Source organism: Bolinopsis microptera, chromosome 3 (assembly GCF_026151205.1).
Source record: "Bolinopsis microptera isolate Bmic1 chromosome 3, MBARI_Bmic_1.0, whole genome shotgun sequence".
Taxonomy (NCBI): domain Eukaryota; kingdom Metazoa; phylum Ctenophora; class Tentaculata; order Lobata; family Bolinopsidae; genus Bolinopsis; species Bolinopsis microptera.
The window spans coordinates 7,270,620-7,297,790 of record NC_087074.1 but is presented as its reverse complement, the minus strand read 5'-3'; the positions used below and the strand labels follow the sequence as shown (position 1 = coordinate 7,297,790).

Below are 27,171 nucleotides of genomic sequence, written 5' to 3'. Positions count from 1 at the left end.
ATTGAGCAGTGTGACAGAAGTGCTGGGAACTATAAAGGGCCGGAGCTGCATTGTTTTTTATAGAATGTCATTAAATACCCTCGGTAAGTGAGTAAAGCAGTAGCACCTATATCTACAGGTCATGATACTCAGCTTCAATTCCAATTGGCAACTTTTATTGAGACTGCTGCATAATGCAAGTCAAACAAACGGCTGGACGGTATCAGAAAGTGGAGTTAAGAAACCAGCGTGTCACGTGATCTTTAGAGTATGTCACGTATAGTTTTGAAAGTGCACGTGGGCGGCCCATGTGACTGTTAGATATCACGTGACAGGCCAGTGACGCAACCTCCCCTTGACTATCAATGGTTAACGAATTACTGTTTCTACCTCGGCTGATGTTGAATGGAGGTGTTTTATGGCACCCTAGCTGCTAGGTCAGGCGTATCATCTACCTGCAATAACCATTATTACAGCAGCTTATATATATATATAATACCTACAGATACCAGATATTGGTGTTTTCTTACAGCAGCTATCTACAAAATATACTGGTATATTTGTGTTTTCTTCGCAACGTGGCCATAGCCCTTGCCCGCAAATATCTTCTGATAGTTTCTGTGGAAACCATCCTTCTGTAGAAATATTTATTTTTATAGTCTGAATCATAACTCATAACTGGTATGATTTTAATAGCACAAAGTCTCATTAATGCAAGTATTTTTCTTTAGATAGATATCCCCTCGAATAGATAGGGATTAAATATACTGTATTTAATTAATTAGGAAGTTGGATACAGTTGTATTAGCTCTTTTACTTCCCAGTAAGTTACTGAGAAGTAACTGGTAATTACCTAACTGGTAACTGGTAATTAATTAACTGGTAACTGGCAATTAAATAACTGGTAACTGGTAATTTAATAACTGGTAACTGGTAACTGGTAAGTAACTAACTGGTAACTGGTAATTGAATAACTGGTAATTTAATAACTGGTAACTGGTAACTGGTAACTGGTAAGTAACTAACTGGTAACTGGTAATTAAATAACTGGTAATTAAATAACTGGTAACGGGTAACTGGTAATTAAATAACTGGGAACTGGTAATTAAATAACTGGTAACTGGTAATTAAATAACTGGTAACTGGTAATTAAATAACTGGTAACTGGTAATTTAATAACTGGTAACTGATAATTAAATAACTGGTAATTGGTAACTGGCCACCACACACCAACTCACCAATAAAAGACTGGGGAATTGTAATCTTCCTGGTAACTGGCCACCACTACTTGCTTCTCCAGTAATCGAACTAGCCTACCAGCAGGGACCTGTAAAGTTTTTGTTATGACAACTGTACATTGGTTTCACGATTTCCCCTGAGAAAAAGAAGGAAAAGAGAAGATAACATTAGTAGCTTCTGGCAAGCAGGATAAGAGGCCCAATCAGTGCAGGGGCAGGAGGGGGCAGGAGGGGGGCAGGGCTCCCTACTCTCGACTATCCCAGTTCAATCGAGCCCAACAAGCATTGGGAATCCCTCGCATTATCGTTTATATGCTATGCTCTGCTGCTCTGCTGCTGTGTGATTGGCAGGGCTGGACCACGTGACAAGAGGCTGACCAATCAGAGAGCAGGACGTAACAGGGCGACCAATGGGAGGAAAGGAGGAGAGTATGGCCGGTAAATCTGCGAGTGATAAGTTGTTGACGGACTTTCTAACACCTCGCTACAAACTTGGAGAGTCCCCCTTTTCAGCAGAGCATTTAACACGGGCTTTCTAATCCTACTTACCAAGATTTGAATTGTCGTGAATATTTTCCATTAATATCACCGTCAAGGATATTACATTTTTCAGTTAAATATTTAACCAACAGTGCGGGACCACGTGAAGGGTCGGATAATGGAACATGAGAAGTTGCGGCGTGATCTTCCTCAAGTTATCGTGGTCAAGTCACGTGGTAGACAATAGCCATATAAAGGCATACTTGTCATATTACGTCACGTGGTTCACGATAGCTATATAAGGGCATTCGCGTCATGTCACGTGGTTGACAAAGACCATGTAAGGGCAGCACTGTCAAATCACATGACACACGCAATTTACCAGGAATTTGAGTTTGTAAGCAAACTCAACAGTCAGCTGATCACTATCACTGTATGTCTTCTCAAAGCATCAGAACTTTCGTACAGATAAAAGTTTCACCGGGAGAAATTAGCATACTAAGAAGAATAATTCCTTTCCTGATAAGAGCCTTCTCCTTGTCGCATCAAACGGGATCAGTACAAATTCTACCCAAGAAACATTTAAACCATGCGACTTATAAATAATGTTCTGGATTTTACAGGGGAGAAAGCAGGATTTTACAGGGGAGAAAGCAGGATGATAATTTTCAACAAACTAAACAGTCCTACTAATACTGTTAGGGGTGAACCCATTAATGGGTGGTCCCTAAAGGCTTTGTTTAACACTCAGTTTATTTTATAAGAAACGTTCGAGAATTTAGTGAAAGTTATTTATGAAAAAATGTGAGTTTACTCCAGGAGGAGAGAAAATTTAGAAGTCTCTTTATAGCTCATAAATTGACAACATTTTTGATTTGTGGTTATTTTTTCTTCGAAAAAGTCTGAAAACGGTTATATTTTCCGGATTTTCCAGATCGTTTGATAGATTTTCAGATCGTTTTTTATATAATAAACTTAGAAGTGTACTGTTTACTACCAAGAAAAACTCAGAAATTAAATTTCTGAAAATCAATGATACAGCGTACAAACACGCATATATTAAATAATCATCAGCATGTTAATTATCCAATTAATTAATTAATAGCATAGTTCGGCTTAAAGGCACGGTTGTTATGACAACAGAGCCCGGTAGTTAGGGTGAACCAGAAGTGCTGTAGTTAATGATTGGACCTTGTCAGATTCTAAACAACCCTTCACCTAGCTGCATATGGTCAACTGTACAGCTTCGTTAAAATAATTGCAATATTGTGTCAAATAATAAACCATATAGACCTGTCGTGTCTTACAAATTTAAAAATTCAAAATTCTCGCGGAAAATTAACCGAATATTCTAGAAGTTCAAAACTGCCGTAAAAATTCGTCAAGCAACACTATGTACTACTACACTGCAAATATATCTAGAATTCCTTGGTTATCACTATCAGTCCTAATATGGTCATGTTACAAGTCCAAATGCGGATAACAAATATATCTATAACCCCCTGGCAAATTATCAACAATCTCACATTTTCTGGAAAAAGTAATTTCATCTATGATAAATAAATTGATAAATATAATAAACTGTGTTCACTTCTACACCAGAATGCTCTTGCAAATCATCTCTACGATAAATGTTAAATAAATAAATAATGACAATATTATTATTATTATAAAAGAGACGTCAAAAACTAGCCTAAACCTGCATATCGTAAGTATGAAGAAAGTCACAGCTCACTCCATAAATGGTCAACAAATATTCCTTACATGGTCATTAAGATATAACTGACTATAAGCAAATCCTGATACAACACTACAATCAACACTACAGAAAATGTCAAAATATCACGTGATACACAGTCAGTACCGTGACTTGTCAAACTTTCAGATAAAATGTCGCTCCTTATATGGGTGCTATGCTATAAGTCCTTATATGGTCATGTTACCACTCCAAATATGGTAAGCTCTAACAAAACAAGGATGTAAACATATTAATAAAACAGTTATTCAAAATATGAGCCCAATATTTATGAACTTAGACCCCGTCCGAATGGCCCTTTACAGCATTTAGAACGAGTGTTTTACCCAATCTAAATTAACAAAATCATCGCTCACACGTGGAGTATCATCGCATTTCAGAGTGTCATAAATTAACCATGTTTTGGGAGCCAAATCGTTCAGTGATAATTCCAATATGATAGCGATGATTTTGAGTAAATCTACTGTGACCGGTAAGGACGAGGTATACAAAATGCTCATTGAGCAAAGAAGACCACCGTTAAGATGTGATAAAGTGGGCAATTTAGGGGGTTACCATGACAACCCCCGCAATATAGGGGGGGGGGGCACCATGACAACCCCCTACAATATACGTATAGTCCAGCCAATATACTTCACAACAACAATAACTTAACGTTATCTCTCTTATCACACTACTGTATAATACAACAAAGAATTTCGCGCGCAAAGTTTCTTCTTCGTATTTTCAGAGTTTCTCACTTCTCAGTTCATATTACAGTCTTAAAAAGCTGTCATATTGTCCAGATCACGTCGTGATGATGATGTCATCAATTCAGATCATGTGATGTCATCAGCTGGTTAGTTCCAGGGGTAGAATGTCTACATGTTGCAGTGTTGTTTTCTTCAGCTGTTAGGGGACGACATCCTGATTCTCTTCATTGGGTTGTCCAGGTCAGTCTCTGTAAAGGTAGCTGGTTATTCACTACTACTTACGCTTATTAGTTCTTATAGAGGCATTTTTTAAATAGGTGGCAAATATAGTTGGTTATTCAATAGCCCTTCTGCTTATCAGTCCTTCTATGGTCCTGTTTTAGATGGACTTGAAATTCAAGGGTAATATTAAGGGTAATGTTTATGCAGATTATTTAAAAATATTAATACTGAAACTTAAATAGTTTTCAACTTACCAGTATTTGGGGAAGTCCATGTCCGATCTCTTTTGACGGGCGCTAAATGTTTATAAATCTGCTCCAGGTCTGAAATTATTATTGATTAGTTATTTTGTTCAATCAATTTGTCAAATTAATATCAATTGTTTTAATTACTAACGTCATATAAAATATGAACTCCACTAGTATTTTAGAACCTTCTGACAGGTCGCAGGTTTTATTCGAATTGAAAGTTAAAACGTCTGATAATCGTAACAAATCATTTTATCTATCGGAAAACAGTGTGCACGCGAAAAACAGCCCACGTGCAATCACGTGACGCGTAAGTTCGTTAACTTGGCATGCTGCCCGAGAAATGCAGAGTAAAAATCAATACTCAATACTTAACAGTTCACAAAACTAGCGGATTTTTGTTTACTTTTGGCGTGCAGGAATTCCATTGTTACTGAATACGCGACAAGCTCGCCGAGCAGTTCATCTTATCGAAACATATTTGCAATATTTTGATTATCAGTCCCATTTAATCACGTCTAAAGAATATTTCGTGACAAGCAGCTATGTGCTATGAACTTTGAGCTAATGGAGGAATTAATTGGCTGGATTCCAGCGCGTCGAATACAAGTCATTCTTGTCATTTAATCGACATTTGTTCGACGGAAATCCTGGGCCACGATTGTAATAAACAATGAGCACGAGAGAGTGACGTGCTACATAACTTACATTTCAAATAACTCATATAATGCATTAATTAAACTAAGAGCGAATTATAACGCATATTTCAAATTTGCAAACTCTGATTTTATTAAAAATTTTGTTTCCTTATCCCGACGGATGATTCCGATAATTGAGACGACAATTAAAAAGGAACCCAGTATCAGGAAGAATTTTGAAATCAAATTTTCTCTGGGCCCTGTCTGGGGAAGTGGGCCCCTAACATCATCACCAAAGTAACCGTTACAAAACAAAACTAAACCAGTTGAAAAACAATACTCACGATTGCAAAGCATGAGATTCTTGGAGCTGGTTTCGCGGACGTGCTGTAACATTACGTGGAAAGCTTCATGACAACACTCCTGCCTTGGGTACTTCTGGGAACCTACACTTCTCGTCTGCTCCGTGTAGCTGGGATAGGATACTGATCCTCCTCCATCTGACTTGTCCGACTAAAGGGGATATACGTTATATTGGGGACTATAACAGGGAGGTAGTGGTTTAGAGGCAGATTTTGAGGTTCATAACTTTATTAATAAAGGGAAAAATGGAAATAGAAGGTAGTGACTACAGTTGGCTTTACTGCGAGACTTAACCCCAAAGAGAACCCAAGTCTTACCTTAGGAGAGAAGTCCCTAGGACAGCTGTTGATCTTGCTGGGAGAGGTCTCCATAGGTGAGCTGCCCTGCTCGCACTTTACAGTGCCGTTAGAGGGAGACGTGGAACCTCCTTCTTCTCTTCCTTCTTCTCCCAGTTTAAACGCAGGTACACTGAAGTTGGGACACTGTTAACTTACTATTTTGATTTATATATCGTCCACAAACTATAAGATAACTATGTAATATTCGGATATTAGACATCAACGTACAGTGTCACTATTCAAGATAACTACGCACAATCTCGCATATTTTGCAAGAGAGCAATAACTTTATAGAATATTGCTAAACTAGTGTTCTTTCTGTTTGATACAGCTTATATAAGCTGACTATGTATGTGCTATGGCTATAGCTCTTGACTTATTGATAACGGAGTATAACAATTATGAAGATGATAAAGATTGATAAAGAAGCAGATTATGAAGATAGTGATGGGTTAGTCAGTAATATGGTTGATAAATTCTAACATAAGATTCAGTTGGCTGAGTTGATTCTGCTAAAATAGCGTCTCACTGTTAGGTAATCGGTTTACTGGTCCGTGAAATTTGATTAATATTGGAAGATGTGATGCTCTTAAAACAGTAAGTAGCTAAACAGTAGGTAGCTAAACAGATACTAGCGTATTGGTGAGGCAGTTTAATAGATTTCATAATAGAGATGGGAGATGGAGTCTACGATTTTATCTGGATTGCTAAAACATCTTAACAAAAGCCAAGAGGGGAGGGTCAAACCTCGTACAATCCCCCCGAGTATTTATCAGTATTGGAAGTATTGTAAGTATTTATCAGTGTTGTAAGTACTGGAAGTATATGTGTAAGTGTTGCAAGTATTGGAAGAATATGTGTTCGAGTATTGTAGGGGCGTTTGCCAGTGGTTAAGCACGTATCTCAGGCTCTACAGCGCTCTATAACACTTTCCACCTGTAATGGTTACACGAACAGAATAAGCCACCAAAGATAGATCCAAACTTTCAACCATAATTACATTTCACGCTCTAACGAAGACACTGTAAACTTGTAAAAACATCTCTCTCTCTCTCTCTCTCTCCCTCTCTGAGAAGGGTGTGGGTGAGATTCTCTTTTTAACAATGGTAATGATAATAATAACCACGGTAATCAGATGAGGGATAGAGTTTTACAACTGATTGATTTATTCTCATAATTTGTTCCTAAAATTAATCCTGTCCTCACTACACTTATAAAGTAGAGGCTGCTCTCAGGGAATAGTACTCGAGTAAAAGCTAAACAATACCCAGATTTTCAGTGGCTAGGTGTTTTCTTGTTTTATGGAATCAAGTTAGACACTGTCTGATAGAAACCACAGTTAGCCAATCAGCGACCACAGCCGAGTCTGGCCCTCCAATCAGGAAGAAGTACTGTGTCACGTGGTCAGTCACAAACACCTGATGATGGCCGGAAAATCAGAGTATTTTCATTAATTTGATTCCTTTAATTCTCTACACTTGATTAACATCCTGTTAACAAGCCTCCTTCTTTTGTTAATCTCGTCAAATCTAACAGAATTTTCAAGAATCAGGTTTAACAATCGAACGTAAGGGTCTAATTTAGTTATTTATTGTAAGGACTTCAGATCGCAGTTGGCGCATGTGCAGTCTTCACATTCGGCCCATTTCTTGGAGGCACGAGCCAGGATGCAAAAAAAAACACGGAGTATTCTCGAACATCTTATGACGTCACGTGGCGTGACGGGAGACGTCACACTTCACGTCGCGTGACGTCACAGATTTTATTTGCAACGTCAAAATAAGACACGTGTTATTTACCACATGCTGTATACTAAATCTACACGTTGCAGACAGGATAATAAGACAATTACAACTCACTAGCCTCACGAGAAGTTTGTGGCAACTACTCATCACAATTCACAGGTCGCAGCAAGTAACCACGCACTTAATACGCAGCTAGTAGCCTTGCAGTATAATAGCTAGTAAGCTAGTACAGTAAACTATCTGCACTCTTAATGCAATCATGGGATGGAAGGAGTATTGTCTACCTCTGCACACAGTATCTGGGATTATTCTTCTTCGCAGTTCTCGCCAGTATTTGAGACTAAGCAGCGGGTTATATTATAAGGCAGGACAATAGGAGAGAAAACTTGCTAAAAGTATCAGCACCGTATTTATATCACTAAAGTAATAGGACTACCATGTGGATATAATGCTAACTGTGTATGTGGATATATGCTGTGGATATAATACTGGTATTACCACATTATCTAGCTGAGAATTATCTACTTTATTTTGCAGATCCTACCACAAATAAGTGAGGAGCTTCGGCTTTTACCGCTCCAATGTGAGCTACAACTTAGCCCAAAGTACCAAGCCCTTAATATCAGGGGTATTATTCCTACACCCCTGCTTAATATTCATGATTATTAGACACGTCTTGTTTTAACAAAACGCTAACCCGGATCCTTACCTAATCCTTTTATTAAATTTGTGGTTAAAATCAGTGGTCAAAACGTTTTCAGGACTTAATATCGGCGGATGAAAAGTCAATCTTCATTAGCCCCAAGTTGTCGTTAGAAAGCTTCCATACTGAAAGCCTTACAAGTCCCCTATTTAATCTAGTAGTAGTAAGTGTGTCCATTAAATTAATTAGTAGTGCCTATCTGCGGGGAGCAGTGCACGCGTCTGAGCCCCGTGGGGCCACAACAAAATATAGATATATCTAGTAACCCAATTAGGCACTGTAAAATAGGGGGTGCGACGTGGTGACACAGTCTCTGGCTGTCTTAATGTATACCTCCAATTGATGCTAATTTAATTGCAGGTAAGATTAGCACTACTGACATTTAATGTAGCAACTGTTAATGTTTCTCCTTTTCACTACTCTCCAGCCGTGCTCTACTCTAAATAGCCAACAATTCGTCAAACTCGGGGACCACCGGCAGCGAATCAGAGGTACAGGTATAGATTTAATAGAACTATAAGCACTGTATTTGTCAATATTTGGGAGGGAGCCGTTAGGTAGGTGTCATTGCTGTATTATTAATGCGAATATGGAGATTCGGAGCAGGGAAAGGGGCCATGTGAAATGTATACTGGGATAGGGTGATAGATATGCCAAATAGTAAGCGGGCTGAAAACTTAGCAGTACAGTTCCGACCCTTATTGTTGGCTAGATTTGCAGTTCAGCTAATAGAAGTAATGTATTTAGTAACTGTTACTGTCGCATACCAGAAGTTCTAAAGATCTTTTGAAATAGCTATCGTGTCGTGAAATGTGGGTGACTGTGGTATTAAGTGGCAAATACAACCCAGTAAGCAGTAGCTAAAGTGGTAAAAGTGGTAAAAGTGGTAAAAACATACCTGGTGGAGGATGTAGCGAGAGTCTGGATGATAGTTGTAGGTGGACTGCGGACGGAGGGAGTACTGACTCCACTGTTAAGACAGACTCCACTGCTCAAACTAAGAGGCAGGCTGGATGTTATCACTGGTAGTGTCGTTTTTACCTGGGGCAGGACATTCGTTATTTGTTGGGATTTCAAAAGACTCTGTTAAAATTATAATCACAATTTCAACTCCGAGAACTGTATATATGTTTTGTTTAAGACGCAAAGATGTGGGAGGGATTTTCAATCATTCTGAGCGTAATTCCAATAAAGGAGGACCATGCGCGCGCCGTTATGAGTCAACCCTGCGACCGGTTATTGGACATCACGTGACCTTATTATCACGTGGTTAACACGTGACAGGAGACTGGGGGGGGGGAGGATTCCCTCTACCAGACCGCTACCAGTTCCTGGGCCTCACCAGAAGCTCCACAACTCCGTGTCTGAACCTGGACGGACCAGAAACCAGTTGTAAACTGTACATGAAGTAGATCGGAAATATTTAGTTGTTAAACTCACCATTGAAGTGTTGGGGAAGATAAAGGGGTTAGCTGCACTCCCGGTTCTACTACCACTGGGCAAGGGAGACGTTCTGGACACTTTAGGAGACTTGCTGAAACACATAATGTTAGTAAGTGACCAGGTAAACAGGTGACTGGTTGGTTTAAACCTGCTTATCGGTTGTTATCGTCAAGTTCACGGATTGTTTTATCGGCTTGCCCTTCACGTGGAGGCTAGATGTCACGGATACAGTAGTGAACAGTACCGTGACGACCATGAATTCAGCGCACGTGTTCAGTTCCGAAGAACAATGCAGCTGTGTGCAGTGTTAAAAATCACGGAACCGCTCACTTTACCCTCTTATCACGAACCATCTTATTGGAAAGTGATGATAACCGTTGAGCCCTATTCTAAATACCCCGAATTAAAATTGCAATAATCCGGGTAATTAGATTTGTTGCGTTACTATCGGAACAGTTAGGCGTGCTGCTGATAAGGGAGAAAAGAGACTGTTAAAACCCCTCACATAATCCTCTTATTACCAATAACACCCTCAATACAAGGGACCTGCCGCGCTACTACCGTGCTTTTTACGGTGGAATTTGTCCGTCTCCCATTAAATGAACCTTATCACGGCCCTTCTATCCAGTCGAGTAGTCTACCCAGATAATGGTCCACTGCTCTTTCTCAATAAGGCCAATAAACGCCCTTATTATCTCAATTAGCAGTTTTAAAATGCCTGAATCTTCACAGTAGCTTAATCTACCATTGTGAGATCAAGGGGGTAAATATAACACTTTTAATGCACTGCTGAATGTTACAATATTAAGATATTTTATGCTGATCTAGCCGATAAGGTCATTGGCCGATAAGGCCCATTGAAACTTGCAGAATTTAGAAGTTTTATGAAAGGTTTTCCACGTAAAAGAAGCGATAAAACAGTCAGTGAAAGTTATCCTGAATATTACTGAATATTGAAAAGTAAAGTGTGCTCTCTCTCTCTCTCTCACCTCTCCTGGCTGTCGAGGAAGAGAGCGAACTTGTCCTTGTCATTAATCCACTCCCTCAGGATGTGGCAGATGTTCCTCTGCTCGTGAGTCAGCTGGGTCCAGGTCCGGGGAGCTGAGTTGAAAAGGTCCTGCAACACCTCCGGTCTGACTGAGAGTACTCTGGTAGCAAACCTGTCCTGGGGAGAGAAAGAGGGTTAGTGAAAGTGAAACAGGGGGTAGATAAATTAGTGAGAAAATGAATCTACGTATCATTCGTTAGATTTAACTTTCGTTTTCAAACATTTCGAAGCTTTATAAGAAGCCAGGGAATTTATTAAAAAAATAGATTTATTCAAAAATGAAATCTTTGCAAATTATTCGATCATTGATAGGTACGTTTTCATTCATCTTATTCGTTCTCTCGCTCAGCAATTGAAAGTTCGCAATAAAAGTTGAGAGAATGAAAACTTATTTCGGACCAATAAGGTACGACGAATGAGGGTCAAGCTTATGAAGAGCTGAGTTTATTGGTGGATACCTGTGATAGATTATACTGCTTCAGAAACTTGTGAGTCTCGGAGATGATGTTCTGAATCTCTGTCATCTCCATGCTGCTGAACAACAACGAGTCTGAAATATATGTAATATTAAGTGGAGGAACAGGGAGGTAATGTCAGAGTGGTATTTGTAGAACATGTCAGGATTATTCAGACTTCAGATTGCTCAATAAGTCCAAGTATATGATAGAGATTAAAGTTGCAGAGAAGACAAAAGAATCCTCACCGAAAGGCTTGAAAGCTGAGATAGAAGCGAGTTGTTCAGCCGGTTGTCTATCCAGCCAGTGGTTGATGGTGAGGAACACTTCCTTCTGGTGCGGGTTTAGTGTAATGTAGGGTCGGGGGTGAAGCAGCAGATCGTTCAGGGTCACCTGCAGGGGATAGTGCGTTATTAGTGTCCGTCCTGGTTGTAGCTCACGTACAAGTATATGTATCATTTTAAGTAGAGATAACAAACTTATTCTTATCTATTTGATCGTGTTATCCAGAATGTGGTGTTCAAAACTATTTCCAATAAGGGGTGCTTGTTTGGTAGTAACGAGGTTTGAAGAGTTCATCCATATCTCACTCTTGTTTTAGTAAAGCATCATCTACCATTACATACTCAGACCTCAGAGAGTGTGCGAGTAGTGAGTAGTGAGTAGTGAGTATTACTCAATAGATTACCCACTAGATTACCCACTGTGTAACTCACCATGGTGCCATTGTGTTTCCTCAACAGAACGCTGTCAATAAAGGTGTGTAGGGAGATGTTTAATAGTCTTAGTCTGTTCTTGAGAGCAGCGACAATCTTCAGTGTGTCCAGTTCTTTGTTTGCGTCTAATAAGAACGATTTGGATCGTCCAAGTAAGCCGTTCTGAAATTTAATGGAACTTTAGGGGTCTACTAAGTAGGGTCTAGGAATCTAGATAGGTGCTGCCTGCTGAGTATTTAGATAGTGGGAGGGTATAAACATCTGGGACTGGGACAAAGCTATAATCTGGCAAAGTGGAGTTTAATTTTGTGAAAACGTTTTGGCAGGTTCTAAAAGAGTAAAAGAGAAAGATTGTTGAGGAGGAATTAACCGATTATGTTGTTTACGCTATGTATTATTTATAAGCGCTAATCTGTGAGCACCAAGCCCCACAGATAGCCCCCCTCTGAGGAAGTTATCTGGAGTAACGTACCTGTAGCTCCTGGCTATGAAGAGCAGTGAGAGTGTGTAGAGGACTGAGCCCCGGTACCCGGCCCATTGGGCTCAGAGGGGGTAGTTGGGGGTGGAAGTCAGGTTTGAAGCTGTGCAGGGTGTCCATTGGGGAGGGGTACTTCACCATGGTGGGCAGGCACGAACTGTATGTCACTGAAATAAAGAGGACGATTAGATTTATAGTTTTAATACTGTTTTTTACAGTATTTCTAATATACTCATAACCTTGATACTGTCTGTAATGTTTCACCCTGATTAACGTGGTTACTAGTCTCCATACTGAGACTTAACCTGGTAACAATAGCAGTTTTCTTACGAACTGTAAACTGTTCCACGTCAATCAGATTTACGGTTTCAGATCCTCTGATAAAACCACCACATTATGGATAATAACGTGCTATTCACTGTATAACACTGTATTCTTACTGTTATGTGGATAATGATTTTAGTAGCTAGGTAATGTTATTATCGGTGGAGTTGCGCGTTATCACGTGGGCGCCGACCTTTAGTAGCTAATGGGCGGTACACAGTCAACAGACTGCCAATCAACACTATTATAAAGGAGTAGGGATGTTTATGATGCTATGATAGGGGTGGCGCAGACTCAAACAGATCTCGAAATACCTGGTGTTAACATTTGTTTTTACAAGAAATGAGAACATATTTTCAGGTCGGGGATTACTATTAGTTCGTTAGCTGGTCTGTAGTTCTGCACTGTGGAGGTTAGTGAACAGTACGTTCTATCACTTATAACTTAACCTTAGTTATCACGCACATTTCAAATTACTGGCGAGTCAAGCTGCAAGAAGATCAGACCTCATTGTATATGTTTAATTCAAAAGTCTGAATTGGGTCGAACAGGTCATGGTGGTTTACTTAGCACTTTCTAACGAATCAAAGGTTAGGTTTAAATGTTTACGTTATCGAGTGACCACGCATATTTAAAATAACCGCCGAGTCAAGATACATTCCTTTTATTAACTTTTATCCACTAACAAACTCTGCATACCAAAATGTTAACGCTGATTTTCGGTGTTATTTGGAGTATCGGTGAAGGTCAGATAAGCGCTGCATAGCTTTACCAGTGTGCACATAAGCTATATTTTAGGGGGGGGGGGGGAGAGTATTGACTAGTTGATGAGGTAAGCTATATTTTACCAGCAGGAGGGGAAGGTATTGACTAGTTGATGAGGAATTGAGGAGGACAATGCTACAAAAGGTATGACGAGAGTGATAGGACGGTAGGTGAGGAGTTATCAGAGTCTCTATTTCTGGCTCTATTATCTGTTACTTACTTTGTGTATTGTCACTTTAGAGGAAAGGACTTTTAAAGCTCTGTGAAGCCGAATCATTTGAGGTTGGCATTGCTGATAGTTACTCCATTCAACCCCCAGTTTATGTGTAACTCAATTAAGGAAACTTGACATGAACTATCAGATATCTGTCGACTGTGGTACTAATTCTGACTTTTAAAGACAAACCTTCGCCCGAAAATCTATGAATACAGCAGCGGTTAAGCTATCACAGAATCTGTCGAGGCAAACAATTAATCAAGGAACGCCACTATAATATAACTTTTAACTTTAAACTAACTAACCATCGTTTTTAAAGAGAGAGTTGGATGAAGGGCAGTGAGAAAAGAAATTGGTTACAGTGCAGTACTCCAAGCCTAGATCCTCCGCAAGCTTTTCCTTGACCATCTTGGGGGGTGCTCCTTTGTAGAGTTTAAACTCGTGCTCTAAGACTGGTATAGCCTGCAGAGAGAGAGAGGATGGTTAGTATACTGATGTTAACAGACTGGTTAGAGGGGCTGATAGAGGCTGGTTTATCAGACTAGTTTTAGTGAGCTTTATTGGTTTACTATCTGACTTAATATAGTGTTATCTGAGTTAGTCTAGTGTTATCTTAGTTAATAAAGAACAATATTATGGAGTTATAGTGCTATCGTTATGAGCTGGTGAGTTTAATGAGGGATGATCCTATAACTAAAAATGTGATGGTTGGTGGTATCCCGATTCCTGATTCCTGGTTTCAAAATTCACATGTAAATAGCATAAATAAGATGAAGTACATCTGCTCTGACAGTAGGTCTGATTTATCCGGACACTCTCACTTCATGTTCTGTTCCCCTCAGACGGGGTTGACAAGGCTCGCTGGACTTGATGGTAGTGATAAAAGTAATACAAAGTGGGAGATATAATAGATTTAAACTATTAACGCATTGTCAGTCTGGCCCTAACGAGTCGGTCATGTGATCTCGCCCGCGTGATAACGCACAACTCATACTGTTTCTGATATCACGTGGTATTACTGAACCCATACCAGACAGGCTCCCATATGAAATACATACCCCACTCATTCCATTATCAGGATGTTAGAACCAGAACTGAGTTAGAAATAGCATTGTTTCAGACATGGTCAGTTTATCAAGACACACACGTGGGACTTTATCAACTGTCACGTGGTGTTTTATTTACCAATTTTCACACGCGGATACTCGATACAGTATAATATTGGTGGAGTTAACAGTGTTAAGAGTGTTTATTGGTGGGCGGAGTAGTTTACAGACGCAGGAGTGAGGGAGGGTGATAATGGAGAGGGGTCTATACAAATACACATCCTGATAACGATTAGCCCATCAACTAAACCAGATCACTGGTCACTACCAGTTACTGGTCAGTTACTGGTCCTCTCGCAATTCGCACTGTCGTGATAGCCTGCAACACAGGACACAGTCGAGTGGCGAATATTTCAAGTAATTAGATTACAATGAACGGTGAAGTGTTGAGCAAATCATTCTCATTCACTTCACCGACCTTCCAACCAATAGTCCCCCTCTCGGCCAATCACAGCGCAGTATTCCTGCTGTGGACCAATCAGAGAGAGGATCACAGCCCATGTGATCTAATGAAGAGTCTAGACCACGTTAACACTTATTTGATATGAAAACAGGTTCTGATATAAAATCCGTGACGTCTGGCAATGTTGCAACCGAGGAATGGAAACATCGCACAATTTGCTAAATAATATTGCAGATTCTGGTGAATACCCAGCTTATACTTGTAGATTAAATTTTCTCTAGAATGAAGATATCCTTTTGAAAGAGTCCTCAGAGCTATCAAGCGCATCCATTGCCTAGTAACGGACCTAGAAACGCGCCACGCAACAATCACCACGGCCAAGCGCAGACTCGCCCGGAGTCAGCTAGTTACAATATCACCAATAAATACTGGCGATACCAGAGCTGCTGAAAGAGACGCTAATTGCAGGGTGAGTATCGGGTTGGGGTTTACAAAGCTATCTAAAGTAGCTCCTGACTACTATAGGGTACTTGTCGAGAGTGGGAGACACTTGCTACACTACCTTCACTCACAGTTCTAGTCTGGATACACTACCTTCACTCACAGTTCTAGTCTACTACGAGGGAGGATAACGATTAGACTACCCCTGCTTAAGTAGTGTTTATTGATGCGAAGAGCTGGAGCAGATTAGGGTAGTGTTAGTTTCTAGTTGGAGGTGAGCAGTGTTACTATGGTTACCCACACTGTTTCTAGGTCGGTGTGAGTTGATACACGTGTACTGTATCGTGGGTAGAGAAGCAACTTAACACGTGTTACTTTATACTGTAAAAATACTTGTTATTAATAATTCGTTACACTTCAACAGTCTTACTGGAACAGATAAGTTCGTACATTTTAATGCCTGGTTAAGCAGAGCAGCAGGCATTTTGTTAAACTCAACAAATATCTCCCAAAAGGTTTTATATAATACAGGAACATCAGTTCAGCAGGATAAGCTGTTAGTAGTGGTTTGCCTGTAGAATTATGTAACGAAGTGAACGTGTTGCAATCTAGATCAAAGAGAGGATATTCCCATCAGATAGGAAAGTTCAACGAACTAAACTCCGTAACCCCTTAGGTAGTAGGGAAATATAGCTTTACTGGATTTACAGTTTAGATTGGATTTATGGTTGAAATGGTTTCATCTGCACAACATGTTCATCTTTAAATATCAAATGAGCAATAAAATCGATCAATAATAATCCGGTGAGCAGCTTGAGAATTGATTTCCGCCATTTCAAGGTTAAATCGTTTTAATAATATTATCAATTAACTGAGAGACGCGGAATTGTGAGTAGTGTTTCTCAGCGGTCATAGGCCGAATTAGTAGTTAAACGGTAGTCGGTAGGCCAAATAATAATCCCGCTTCCGAGTAGTTGTATTGTAATGAGGCCGGGGTATCGTATTGGAGGAGGAACTCATCATCAGGTGATAGTATCGTCACGTGATCAGGTCATGCCACGTGAAGTAATACTGTGAATGAGAAAAAGGATTTTCATAAGAAAGTAATTTGGATGGTGGTTCAATGAGAATTGAGATTATTGAAATCCACTAACCTGAGTTGGGATCTGTCTGAATCTCTGGAGAGATTCCTCCTTGAAAGGAGCAAGTCTTCGCTCGTCCGGGAGAAGCAACCACAGCTTCATGAAACAGTAGATCAGCTTTCCTCGGTCTGATAGTCGTCCCCACGGCTTGGGGTGGCATAGTGCCTCTGAAAGGATGTACGGGTTAGGTTTTACAACGCTTTGGAATATAGTTTGACGTCATGTCAAATGATGTGACGTCATTTCAAAAGATGTGACGTCATGACACGTGATGTGACGTCATTACACGTGATGTGACGTCATGACACGTGATGTGACGTCATGACACGTGATGTGACGTCATGACACGTGATGTGACGTGGTCTACAGTGGCCACCATTACGAAACTAATCCCGAGAATAAAGATTGCAGTAATCTTCATTTACTATTAGATAATGGTAGTCGTGATAATGTAATGTAGGTTAATCAGCAGTTACACAACAATTTAGACAAGGGCCCCGAACCAGAGACAGTTTGTTATTCAAAACAGTTATCAATTTCAGACATCCACTATTCGATTGTAATACACGTCCCTTATCACTGATTTTAGGGCAGCACACATCTCCTTCAATTCTAATTAGAACAATCCTCTAGTTAGTCAGAATAATGTGTGGTGGTGATTAGAACAGCCCCCCCCCCCCCCCCCCCCCCTAGTTAGTAGTTAGCATTTAGCAGGGATACCACCACCACCGCGTGGTGATACAAGGTGAAGTTTGTGACAGGAGCCCGGTACTACGACTATACCTAGAGTTTCACAGACCTCCCCTCCTGCTCACTGCTCAGCCAATCAGCGGGCTTCATTTCACAATCCTGCCACTTAGTGGGGAGATCTCTTCGTCACGTGATTGTTACGAGATCAGCTGACCTTTTCAGGTCAAAGGACCGATTAGGCTAGTTGTATCGTGGATAAATCCGATTATACAAAACATCTGGATCCGAAAATTAGAACTATTATCAAATTTGAATTAGAATGACAGGGCAGTTTAGGAGGGCTGACAGTACCAAGTGTGTATTGTGGGGGGCTGGTCGGTAAAAAGAAGAGGGGTGTTCACTGTGCTCTACTGAACACATGGTTAACTCTAACTGGAGGGAGGCGGTGAGAGTGCCGATATTATTACCAGATCCCTCCTGTCAATCACCAGCATATAATAATAATAGTTACAGATATCACATTATCGGGAGATGCTGGTGGTAGAAGTATGTTACATATTGTTCTAACATTATTGCCGGAGAGTTAGAGTCATGTTTCAGACACACTCCGTGATTGTAACAACTCCGTGCTGAACTTATAGACGCTTTCTGGAATCACTGAGCTCAATTATTATAATGGTTAAAGATCATCCTCAAGTGCAAAACTCATCCCTTATATGTCACTTAGTCTCCTTAGATCAGCTGCTACTAGGACCAAATCAATACGATCGCCCTCCTGACCTTCATTATCTGCGGAACAACTTCTAACAGCCTGGAACTATTTAACGAGCCAGCACTTAGAATTACAGGTGCGGGTAGATACCCGACAATTAATTTCATCTTCCAATCATAGAATTATATATCATTCCAAAGTAGTTGTGGTAGGTAAATGGTTACCAGTGGTTACTAGTGGTTACTAGTGGTTACTAACAGTAACCAGGGTGATGATCAGGACGCATCGTTCACTCGACCAGAACAACCACCGGGTAACACTTATACAGTCACGTGGTGAGCAGTACCATCGGTCTCAGATATTACTTGTTTCAACTGTTTATGTGCCTGTTCTGTGGTACACGTGCTGATTAAAGGAAGACTCTGCAGATCTCACTTCTTAGCTGATAGGAGACAATTTATAGTTCAATTTGAAGTGGTCTCCATTTTAGGACCTTTTACTTTGACCTATCTTGTGTGCGGTAAAGTCCGCAGAAAAAACCGTGAATGTGCACGTGCATTAAGTACCGTGAATGTGCACGTGCAGAAAGTACCATGAATGTGCACGTGCAGAAATGGCTGCGCGAGACTTCAAACAGACGGACCCAAGAAGATTAAATGATATTTACAGAGAGAAAGACAGGTGATATGATTTATAATTGGAGCTGAGTGGCCGATAAGGAGGAGGAGAATGGTAATCTATAATATTCTAACAAGATGCAGCTGTAGTACTTAGTGGTTAACTTACATTTGTTACAATATCAGATGAACAGAGAACTTAATAAGAGATAGCTGTAGAGTCTGGGAGCTTACTTCAAAAACTGGAGGAGGAAATTTAGTAAAATTGTTGTTTGTCCCTACCAAAAAGAGGCTTGGTGAAGAATGTGTTATGTTCGAGATATTTCTTTTCGGATCACAATATATCATGAGATATATGTCAGCTTTATCAAATTTTATTACTGATAAGACGATAACGTGTCCTAGCTATGATAAGGTGTGCCGATATGCACGAATATTTGAATAGTTTTAATGTTTGATAAGACCACATTGTGACACATATTACATAGTACTGATAAATTTGAAATAAACCTAAAACTAGTGATTAGCAGTCACATGACGTGACCCTGATGTCTCATTACCAAGTTTTACGAAGTCTTAAACTAATTGACCCTCACTTCACAACTCAATCCTCAAGATGCGCGGCTCAACCAAACGCCATAAAAAAGACATGCTCCTTTATAAAATACTCTGTGTTTGTCTGAAGTGTAGCAGAAACGCCGGGAGAAGAGTAGGTGAAGAAACTAACAGTTAGCAGAACTAGAGGTCAGTTCTACTCAGAGGACGGTTAGGACGTTCTGAAGAAAACCATCCTGTCTACGGAGATGGTGGAGGAGTTTTAATGATATTGGTTAGATTGGAGCCTGACAGCCATTCGTGATTCAAAATATGTAGTACAAATTAGGAACTATTTTGATATTTCACATTTTAGGGGTAAAGTAAGGGTTATTCTGGCCGTTAGGTACTTGAGTGTATAATTTAAATTCCCAATCTATCGTGTATCTGGCCCACCAAGTTCTACTCTGGGATCAAATTCGTATTTGAAACTTGTTTTGAGGGGAATTTAATGAAAATTCAAAACCGTGTGTGATCCCTGGAATGTGAAATAATTATAAATTAGGTAAAATCTCCAACTAATGATGCACTCGAGTCCTTCGCCCTCGTGACTTCTACCCTCGTGACCAGTTCTCGAATTCCGCTACACTCAAATATACCAAATAGTTTATCTCCTACTCTAGGGTAAAATTCATATCTGAAAATGCTCATTATTAATGAAAATTTCCATTTAAATCTGAAGTTACATAAAGGGGTAATTTTTGGGCTGATCGTTCTCCAAGTTGGTAAATATAAAGGCAGGAAGACACCAACACTGATACAATGTTCAGGAAACTAATCTTAAAACACTTCTTTAGAAACTCCCCACTATCAAATTCATAAAATCTTTATTTTCCACCACATTTAGTTTATATTGACCCTGATCTCCAAGTTTCATAGTTATGGCTAGCAGAGATCAATGCCAACTGTTCAGAGTAATCCAGACTCAGAGAAACAGCCAAACAGCCCAATATAATTGCAGACTTGAGAAATACCACTGCCTCCCTCACTGATTGTGTAGTCGGAATAGACTTGCAAATTCCCCTCCCCAATAACGGTCACTTACACTACCGACTATTTAGTAATTATGATATAACAATATTATCTGGTTTGTCTCTGGTTCTATGTTATCTCTGATAAGAGGATCTGCAGTGGTGCCCCTGAATAATATCCTACTCTCAGAAAGGAATCTCAACAACCTGCTAACAATCGCTTATAACAATAACAAGGCAGCTAGTAGATACTGCAATTAAAGGACAATGAGACTACTTGTTCCATAATAATACCAACAATATGTTAATTCTGGTACAAGTTCCACCTCCCCTCCTCCTCTCCTTCTCCCCCCTCTTGCTCGCCGTATCCTCTACCCCCTCCCCCTGTCCCTGTGGCGGGTGGCCTACATGCTGTTATAGTTAGCAGTAGTTTGTACACTACCCCTGACAGGGCTCATATGAGGGAGTTATTGTCCTGCTCAATTCTATCGTCTGTACAGTTTAACCCACCCTCAATAAACGATAATCACCACCCCAATAATAAAATAATTAAGGAACAACGCAGCTTTTAGTCTAATAGTCAATATAATGACAGTTGCAGGTCAGTTTAGACTGAATATATTAAATAATGATAAGCCGGTCTCAGTAGTAGATGTGTAGGTATGTAAGTGAGATATAAGGGTTCTGTTGTGGTGTGTATGTGTAGTTATTTGTTATTAACAATGTGTTTTATGAAGGAGTGTAGTCCCCCTCCCCTCCTCCCCGCTCCACAAAGGACACACCACAACTTGTTTGTCCCACTTATTCACCAAAAACATGAATATTAACAAGATGCAAATTCTTCCACTCTCTCGGTTAATTAACTTACTGTAATTAAGTGTAATTATTTGTTATTAACAATGTGTTTTATGAAGGAGTTCAATGGTTGAACGGCAGTCGGTATGAAGGGGAGTGATGGGCCTGTTGATAATGGAATTAGCAATGAGCCGACCCAGTTATTAGCATAATTGGACTCTTTACTTTTAACAATGTGTTTTATGAAGGAGCACTGATCAGGGCTCGTCTATATCGGGCACCAGGGAGAATCTACAGACAAAAGAACGTTAAATCTCGATGCTTACGGAGAGGCCAAAATAAAAGGAGCAAGTTAAATTTTAGAGATTTGGGGATTCTACAATTTATGGCAAGACCTAGACTAACTTGCATGTTTAAAACAATTTAAAAGTTTTTAGCTTCACCAACGTAACTGGATCTTGGAGATGTGGTACAATTCTAAGAAATGTGTGTTTTTAAATAGTGGTTATACTGTATAGGGCACGTAAATCTAGAATACTTAAATAGTTAGATTAACTTATACCACTCCTCTCTGGGGGCTAACGTTACAATCGCTACTTTTACTAAATCCTAACTTAAAACACGTGTTAGACACCCCTTTACTTAACCACGACTCCTTTATAATACCAGGTCCCACCTTGAAAAGACGTAGTCGCAGCAGAGAGATTGTATTTTAGACGGGGCGGGCAACCCCGGAACAGGGTCAGAAGATAGCCGGAATATGCGGTGAAGTTTCCCTCCCTCACTAATTGACAGATAATTGACACGCTCTCAAACAATACAATAGATAATACTAAATCTAATTAGTTTTATTAATAATAAATCAGCTGCCACCGAACTTAACTCTCGTATATCGGAAGTTGCAGCGGTGTATCGTGAGAGAATTTTATCAGCGTTACCATGATAGCAATTACTTTTACCTAGGTAACTGGCCTTGTTACCATGATAGCAATTACTTTTACTAACACTATTCCTCCCAACACATAACCGCAACTATATTGACTTATTGAGTCTCCCTAAATTGTTCATTTTACTTGAAAAAATCTAGGTGGAGACTTCCGGTCCACAGATATAATCTTTGGACTGATAAATATCGGCTATATATGGGGGGTTTATGCGGGTTGGTAGCCAGTAAAAGGGTTGGGAAATTGAACATATTCAACTAACTAAAATTTATCTCCCGAATTTAAAGATGAATTTACCCCGTTTCTTGTGGACCTATCCACCTTGAGGATATGAATGATTGCATTCTGATTGCATGATGATAGTCTGTTATACCACGTATCTACTTAAACTCATACCAATACCCTAAAGCACAGATCACAGTATGCGCTTCCAAAATAGTTATAAAAACAACCTCTAAACGTCAGTTCCACAACCTGTCAGTATCACTGAATTTAACAGAAGTTGTAGGGAGCTCTTTAACCAATGTTTTAGATACATGTTTTAGATCATACACAGTATCATAAATACTCATATATACCCATTACACGTTACTAAATACTAAACAGTTTAATATTTGCTCTGAACTGGATCTCTCGACTGGAAACTCTTTAATCCGAGTGATTTAACACAGGTTGGGTAGCTAACAATGTGGGGTATCTCTCTTGTTATGTTATTGACATGCTATGTTAACAGATATATTCTGCACTAATAGAGTAACAGTAAGAAGCTACCAATATTTAGCTCACACTACTTATATAATACTATTGCTACTTATCTATAAGGACCCCTAAAATCCTGTAAGTGCACGCTAGCCTCCCAACGAGACCCGTATCGGGTGTGACCCGCGAGCTCAGACTCCATTTGTGACCTGTCACGTGACCTGGTCTGCTCTGTGATTGGAGGAAGGAGAGTAGTGCTGAGCGCTGATTGGTCCAGAGAGTGGACTCTCCCAGTTGATATATCAGTGAGTAGGTATAGTGCGTGTGCAGGGATGTGGTGAAGTAGGGTGAAACACTGAACTGGGGGAGGCTGGTGAAGTAGGGTGAAACACTGAACTGGGGGAGGCTGGTGAAGTAGGGTGAAACACTGAACTGGGGGAGGCTGGTGAAGTAGGGTGAAACACTGAACTGGGGGATGTGGTGAAGTAGGGTGAAACACTGAACTGGGGGAGGCTGGTGAAGTAGGGTGAAACACTGAACTGGGGGAGGCTGGTGAAGTAGGGTGAAACACTGAACTGGGGGAGGCTGGTGAAGTAGGGTGAAACACTGAACTGGGGGAGGCTGGTGAAGTAGGGTGAAACACTGAACTGGGGGAGGCTGGTGAAGTAGGGTGAAACACTGAACTGGGGGAGGCTGGTGAAGTACGGTGAAACACTGAACTGGGGGAGGCTGGTGAAGTAGGGTGAAACACTGAACTGGGGGAAGCTGGTGAAGTAGGGTGAAACACTGAACTGGGGGAGGCTGGTGAAGTAGGGTGAAACACTGAACTGGGGGAGGCTGGTGAAGTAGGGTGAAACACTGAACTGGGGGAGGCTGGTGAAGTAGGGTGAAACACTGAACTGGGGGAGGCTGGTGAAGTAGGGTGAAACACTGAACTGGGGGAGGCTGGTGAAGTAGGGTGAAACACTGAACTGGGGGAGGCTGGTGAAGTACAGTGAAACACTGAACTGGGGGAGGCTGGTGAAGTAGGGTGAAACACTGAACTGGGGGAGGCTGGTGAAGTAGGGTGAAACACTGAACTGGGGGAGGCTGGTGAAGTAGGGTGGAACACTGAACTGGGGGATGTGGTGAAGTAGGGTGAAACACTGAACTGGGGGAGGCTGGTGAAGTAGGGTGAAACACTGAACTGGGGGAGGCTGGTGAAGTACGGTGAAGTACGGTGAAGTACGGTGATGGTTCACAGTAGTGATTGTAGCCACTAACTGTTGCCTGTAATGATGGTTACCAGTGGTGATGGTTCCTAATAGTAATGGTACCTAATAGTGATGGTTCCTAATAATGATGGTTGCCCGTGTCGATATATGACGAGGAAGTAATAGTGACATGTCTGAGACTGAGCAATAAATTGATCGGATAGTTGCAGCCGTATACTATATATATACTGCTACAGCCGTCTGAGCTACTATTCTGTATACCGTCCCCTGAAGAACTATCGCAGGCTCGTATGGTTGCCATGATTACCATGGTTACCCCGTTATCCGATCCAAAAGCTCGTTTGAGTGACGCGGAATAAAAAAGTCGTTGATTTGGAGTGCCCCATAGTAGTCTGACAAGCGCCGCCAGGTTGTGGTTACCATGGATGTTATGGTTACCATGGTGATTGTAGTTTCAACAGAGGGACCTTCACGTGATAGTTAACCACTAAACAGGCCATTATAATAAAATGGACTAAAAATGTGGGTCGACACTAATCCACGTAAAAGCGCATGTTATAGTTCATTAAAGTTCAGTCTCTGATTGAGAGGCAGTTTATGATAGATCCGAGCTAACCGACCAAGTGATTATTTGATAGAGAGTAGTAACTGCAAGAAGGCCAATAGCTATGATTAAGATCCAGAATCTTCTTCGCGGGTGGCCAGCATCTGGCCTTCAATCATGAAGCAGGAACCACTGGCATCTGGCCTTCTATCACAAGGGAAGAATAACCGATATGGGGTGACCTTCAGTTAAGGCAAGAACCACTGGTGACCATCAGTTGTGGTAAGAACCACTGGTGACCTTCAGTTGAGGCAAGAACCACTGGTGACCTTCAGTTGAGGCAAGAACCACTGGTGACCTTCAGTTGTGACAAGAACCACTGGTGACCTTCAGTTGAGGCAAGAACCACTGGTGACCTTCAGTTGTGACAAGAACTACTGGTAACCTTCAGTTGAGGCAAGAACCACTGGTGACCTTCAGTTGAGGCAAGAACTACTGGTGACCATCAGTTGTGGCAAGAACCACTGGTGACCTTCAGTCGAGGCAATAACCACTGGTGACCTTCAGTTGAGGCAGGAAGCCCTGTTTGCCACTATTTTAAAGCCCGATAGTTCCCAGATTAAAACTGACCAGGCCGTGTTTGGTAAAGGAGGCGGTCTAAAGGGGGTGTAATTAAAACAAGCAAGTGATAAGAGTGGTCTAATTAACGAGTCCTTAATTAGCATATTTGCAATAATATTAGACTCCGGGCCCCCTTCCTGGCCCCTTTGAGCGGGACACTCCACGCTCTTTGAGCGGACACTCTCACATGTGAAGATGTACTGAAGTACTGAAAGTGTGAAGTGCGCTGACTATCAACTATCTTTGTAGTTCGCACGTGCGGTAATTCAACTACTGATTATAATTAGAGGAATTCACGACGCGAACAGGCCGGTTCCGATGGTAACCAACGAGGGGTGTTGTCAGAACTGGCGGACCAATCAGAGGAGGGTATTCTGCCCACGTGCCCCCTCAGAGGAACAATTTAGACGGACCTGGTAACCACTGTATACCACCGTATAACCACCATTATAAGACACAGTGGATTATTTGAAAAGCAATATTTCAGTTCATGACAAAGCGACATTGTGATCAAGCTACCAAATATACAGTTATAATTTGAGTTTTAATGTCCCTAAAACCAGATAACTATGATAAAGGTGATGGTAACCATGGCAACTATCGCAGAGACCATCTCATGTGGAATAACAGGGGTTATAACCCGCCAATAAAAACAGAGAGATGTAGAACCAGCTGTCACTCTCCCTCTAGAACTAGAATAGGTTCAGACAGCAGAGGTTAGCTGGCTAAGTTCATTGATTGACCAGACATGAGTTGATCAATGTGGGGGTTAATGAAATAAACGGGGCGGCGTAGATCGTTTTAGTTCTGAACAGATAACCGTACAACCGTAAAATGAGTCTACTCGCTACTCACTACTCACTACTCACTACTCACTACTCACTACTCACTACTTGGTCCTCCTTTCAAATACAGGTTATAAAATGGTACCTAACTGAAGGGTGGTTGGGGCGGTCTTCAAGGATTGATTGCCATGGTAACTTGGTTAGAGAGCTCAAGCGGTTCATTTTGTTAGAAACTCGTCATTGATAGCTGCATTCTGGCTATGTCACTAAAAGTGATGTCAGGGTAACAAAAACAAATTATAAATTCTAGTGAATCCTTGTGTCCTTTTCAGGGTAAGAAAGTAGAAGACTCAACAAACCTTCCACCTCAGAAGAGGCCCCTTTTTGTGGAGAAATTTGGCACAGTTAAGGGGGCCGGGGGGGTCTTCATCAAAATTATCTCGAAATCGACTTTATAGTTGTTTCTGATAGAGGGGAGTGATATCTATCAGATGCTTTTGATCCCATGGAAAAATACTGTTCCTAGCCGAAATTATCGCTGGTCTAAGGTCAGTGCTTATGTGTAATTGTATTGCGCGAGCGATTTTCAATCGCAAATTCTGAAAATCGAGTCTAAAAATCTATCTTCTCCCACATTTTTTGAGCAATCACCCCGAAACTTTCAGGATATGTTCTAGGGACCATTTAGAAGAGAATGATCATACAAAATTTTGAGATAGGCCTTTAAAAATTTTTTATTCAATTTTGAAAATCTTGGACCTCGTTTTTTTACGATTTTTTGAGGTCCAAGATTTTCAAAATTGAATAAAAAATTTTTAAAGGCCTATCTCAAAATTTTGTATGATCATTCTCTTCTAAATGGTCCCTAGAACATATCCTGAAAGTTTCAGGGTGATTGCTCAAAAAATGTGAGAGAAGATAGATTTTTATACTCGATTTTCAGAATTTGCGATTGAAAATCGCTCGCGCAATACAATTACACATAAGCGCTGACCTTAGACAGGCGATAATTTCGGCTAGGAACAATATTTTTCCATGGGACCAA

At 40.6% G+C, this 27,171-nt stretch overlaps 1 protein-coding gene across 2 annotated transcripts in view; it reads right to left on the bottom strand.

Annotated features, from left to right (window-relative positions):
- Window positions 1-2,713: 2,713 nt before the first annotated feature.
- The window catches only part of LOC134812952 (uncharacterized), a 42,964-nt gene continuing 18,506 nt past the window's right edge, over window positions 2,714-27,171 (bottom strand). For both annotated transcript variants that reach the window (XM_063820580.1, XM_063820579.1), the window contains 13 exons: window positions 16,953-17,107; window positions 14,154-14,310; window positions 12,537-12,709; window positions 12,065-12,226; window positions 11,597-11,741; window positions 11,352-11,443; window positions 10,835-11,010; window positions 9,843-9,936; window positions 9,301-9,443; window positions 5,934-6,084; window positions 5,598-5,766; window positions 4,622-4,690; window positions 2,714-4,393 (listed from right to left, as the gene is read on the bottom strand). In XM_063820580.1, coding sequence (XP_063676650.1) covers window positions 4,338-4,393; window positions 4,622-4,690; window positions 5,598-5,766; window positions 5,934-6,084; window positions 9,301-9,443; window positions 9,843-9,936; window positions 10,835-11,010; window positions 11,352-11,443; window positions 11,597-11,741; window positions 12,065-12,226; window positions 12,537-12,709; window positions 14,154-14,310; window positions 16,953-17,107 — 1,742 coding nt within the window. In that variant the 3' untranslated portion in view covers window positions 2,714-4,337. The remainder of the gene's footprint in view (window positions 4,394-4,621; window positions 4,691-5,597; window positions 5,767-5,933; window positions 6,085-9,300; window positions 9,444-9,842; window positions 9,937-10,834; window positions 11,011-11,351; window positions 11,444-11,596; window positions 11,742-12,064; window positions 12,227-12,536; window positions 12,710-14,153; window positions 14,311-16,952; window positions 17,108-27,171) is intronic.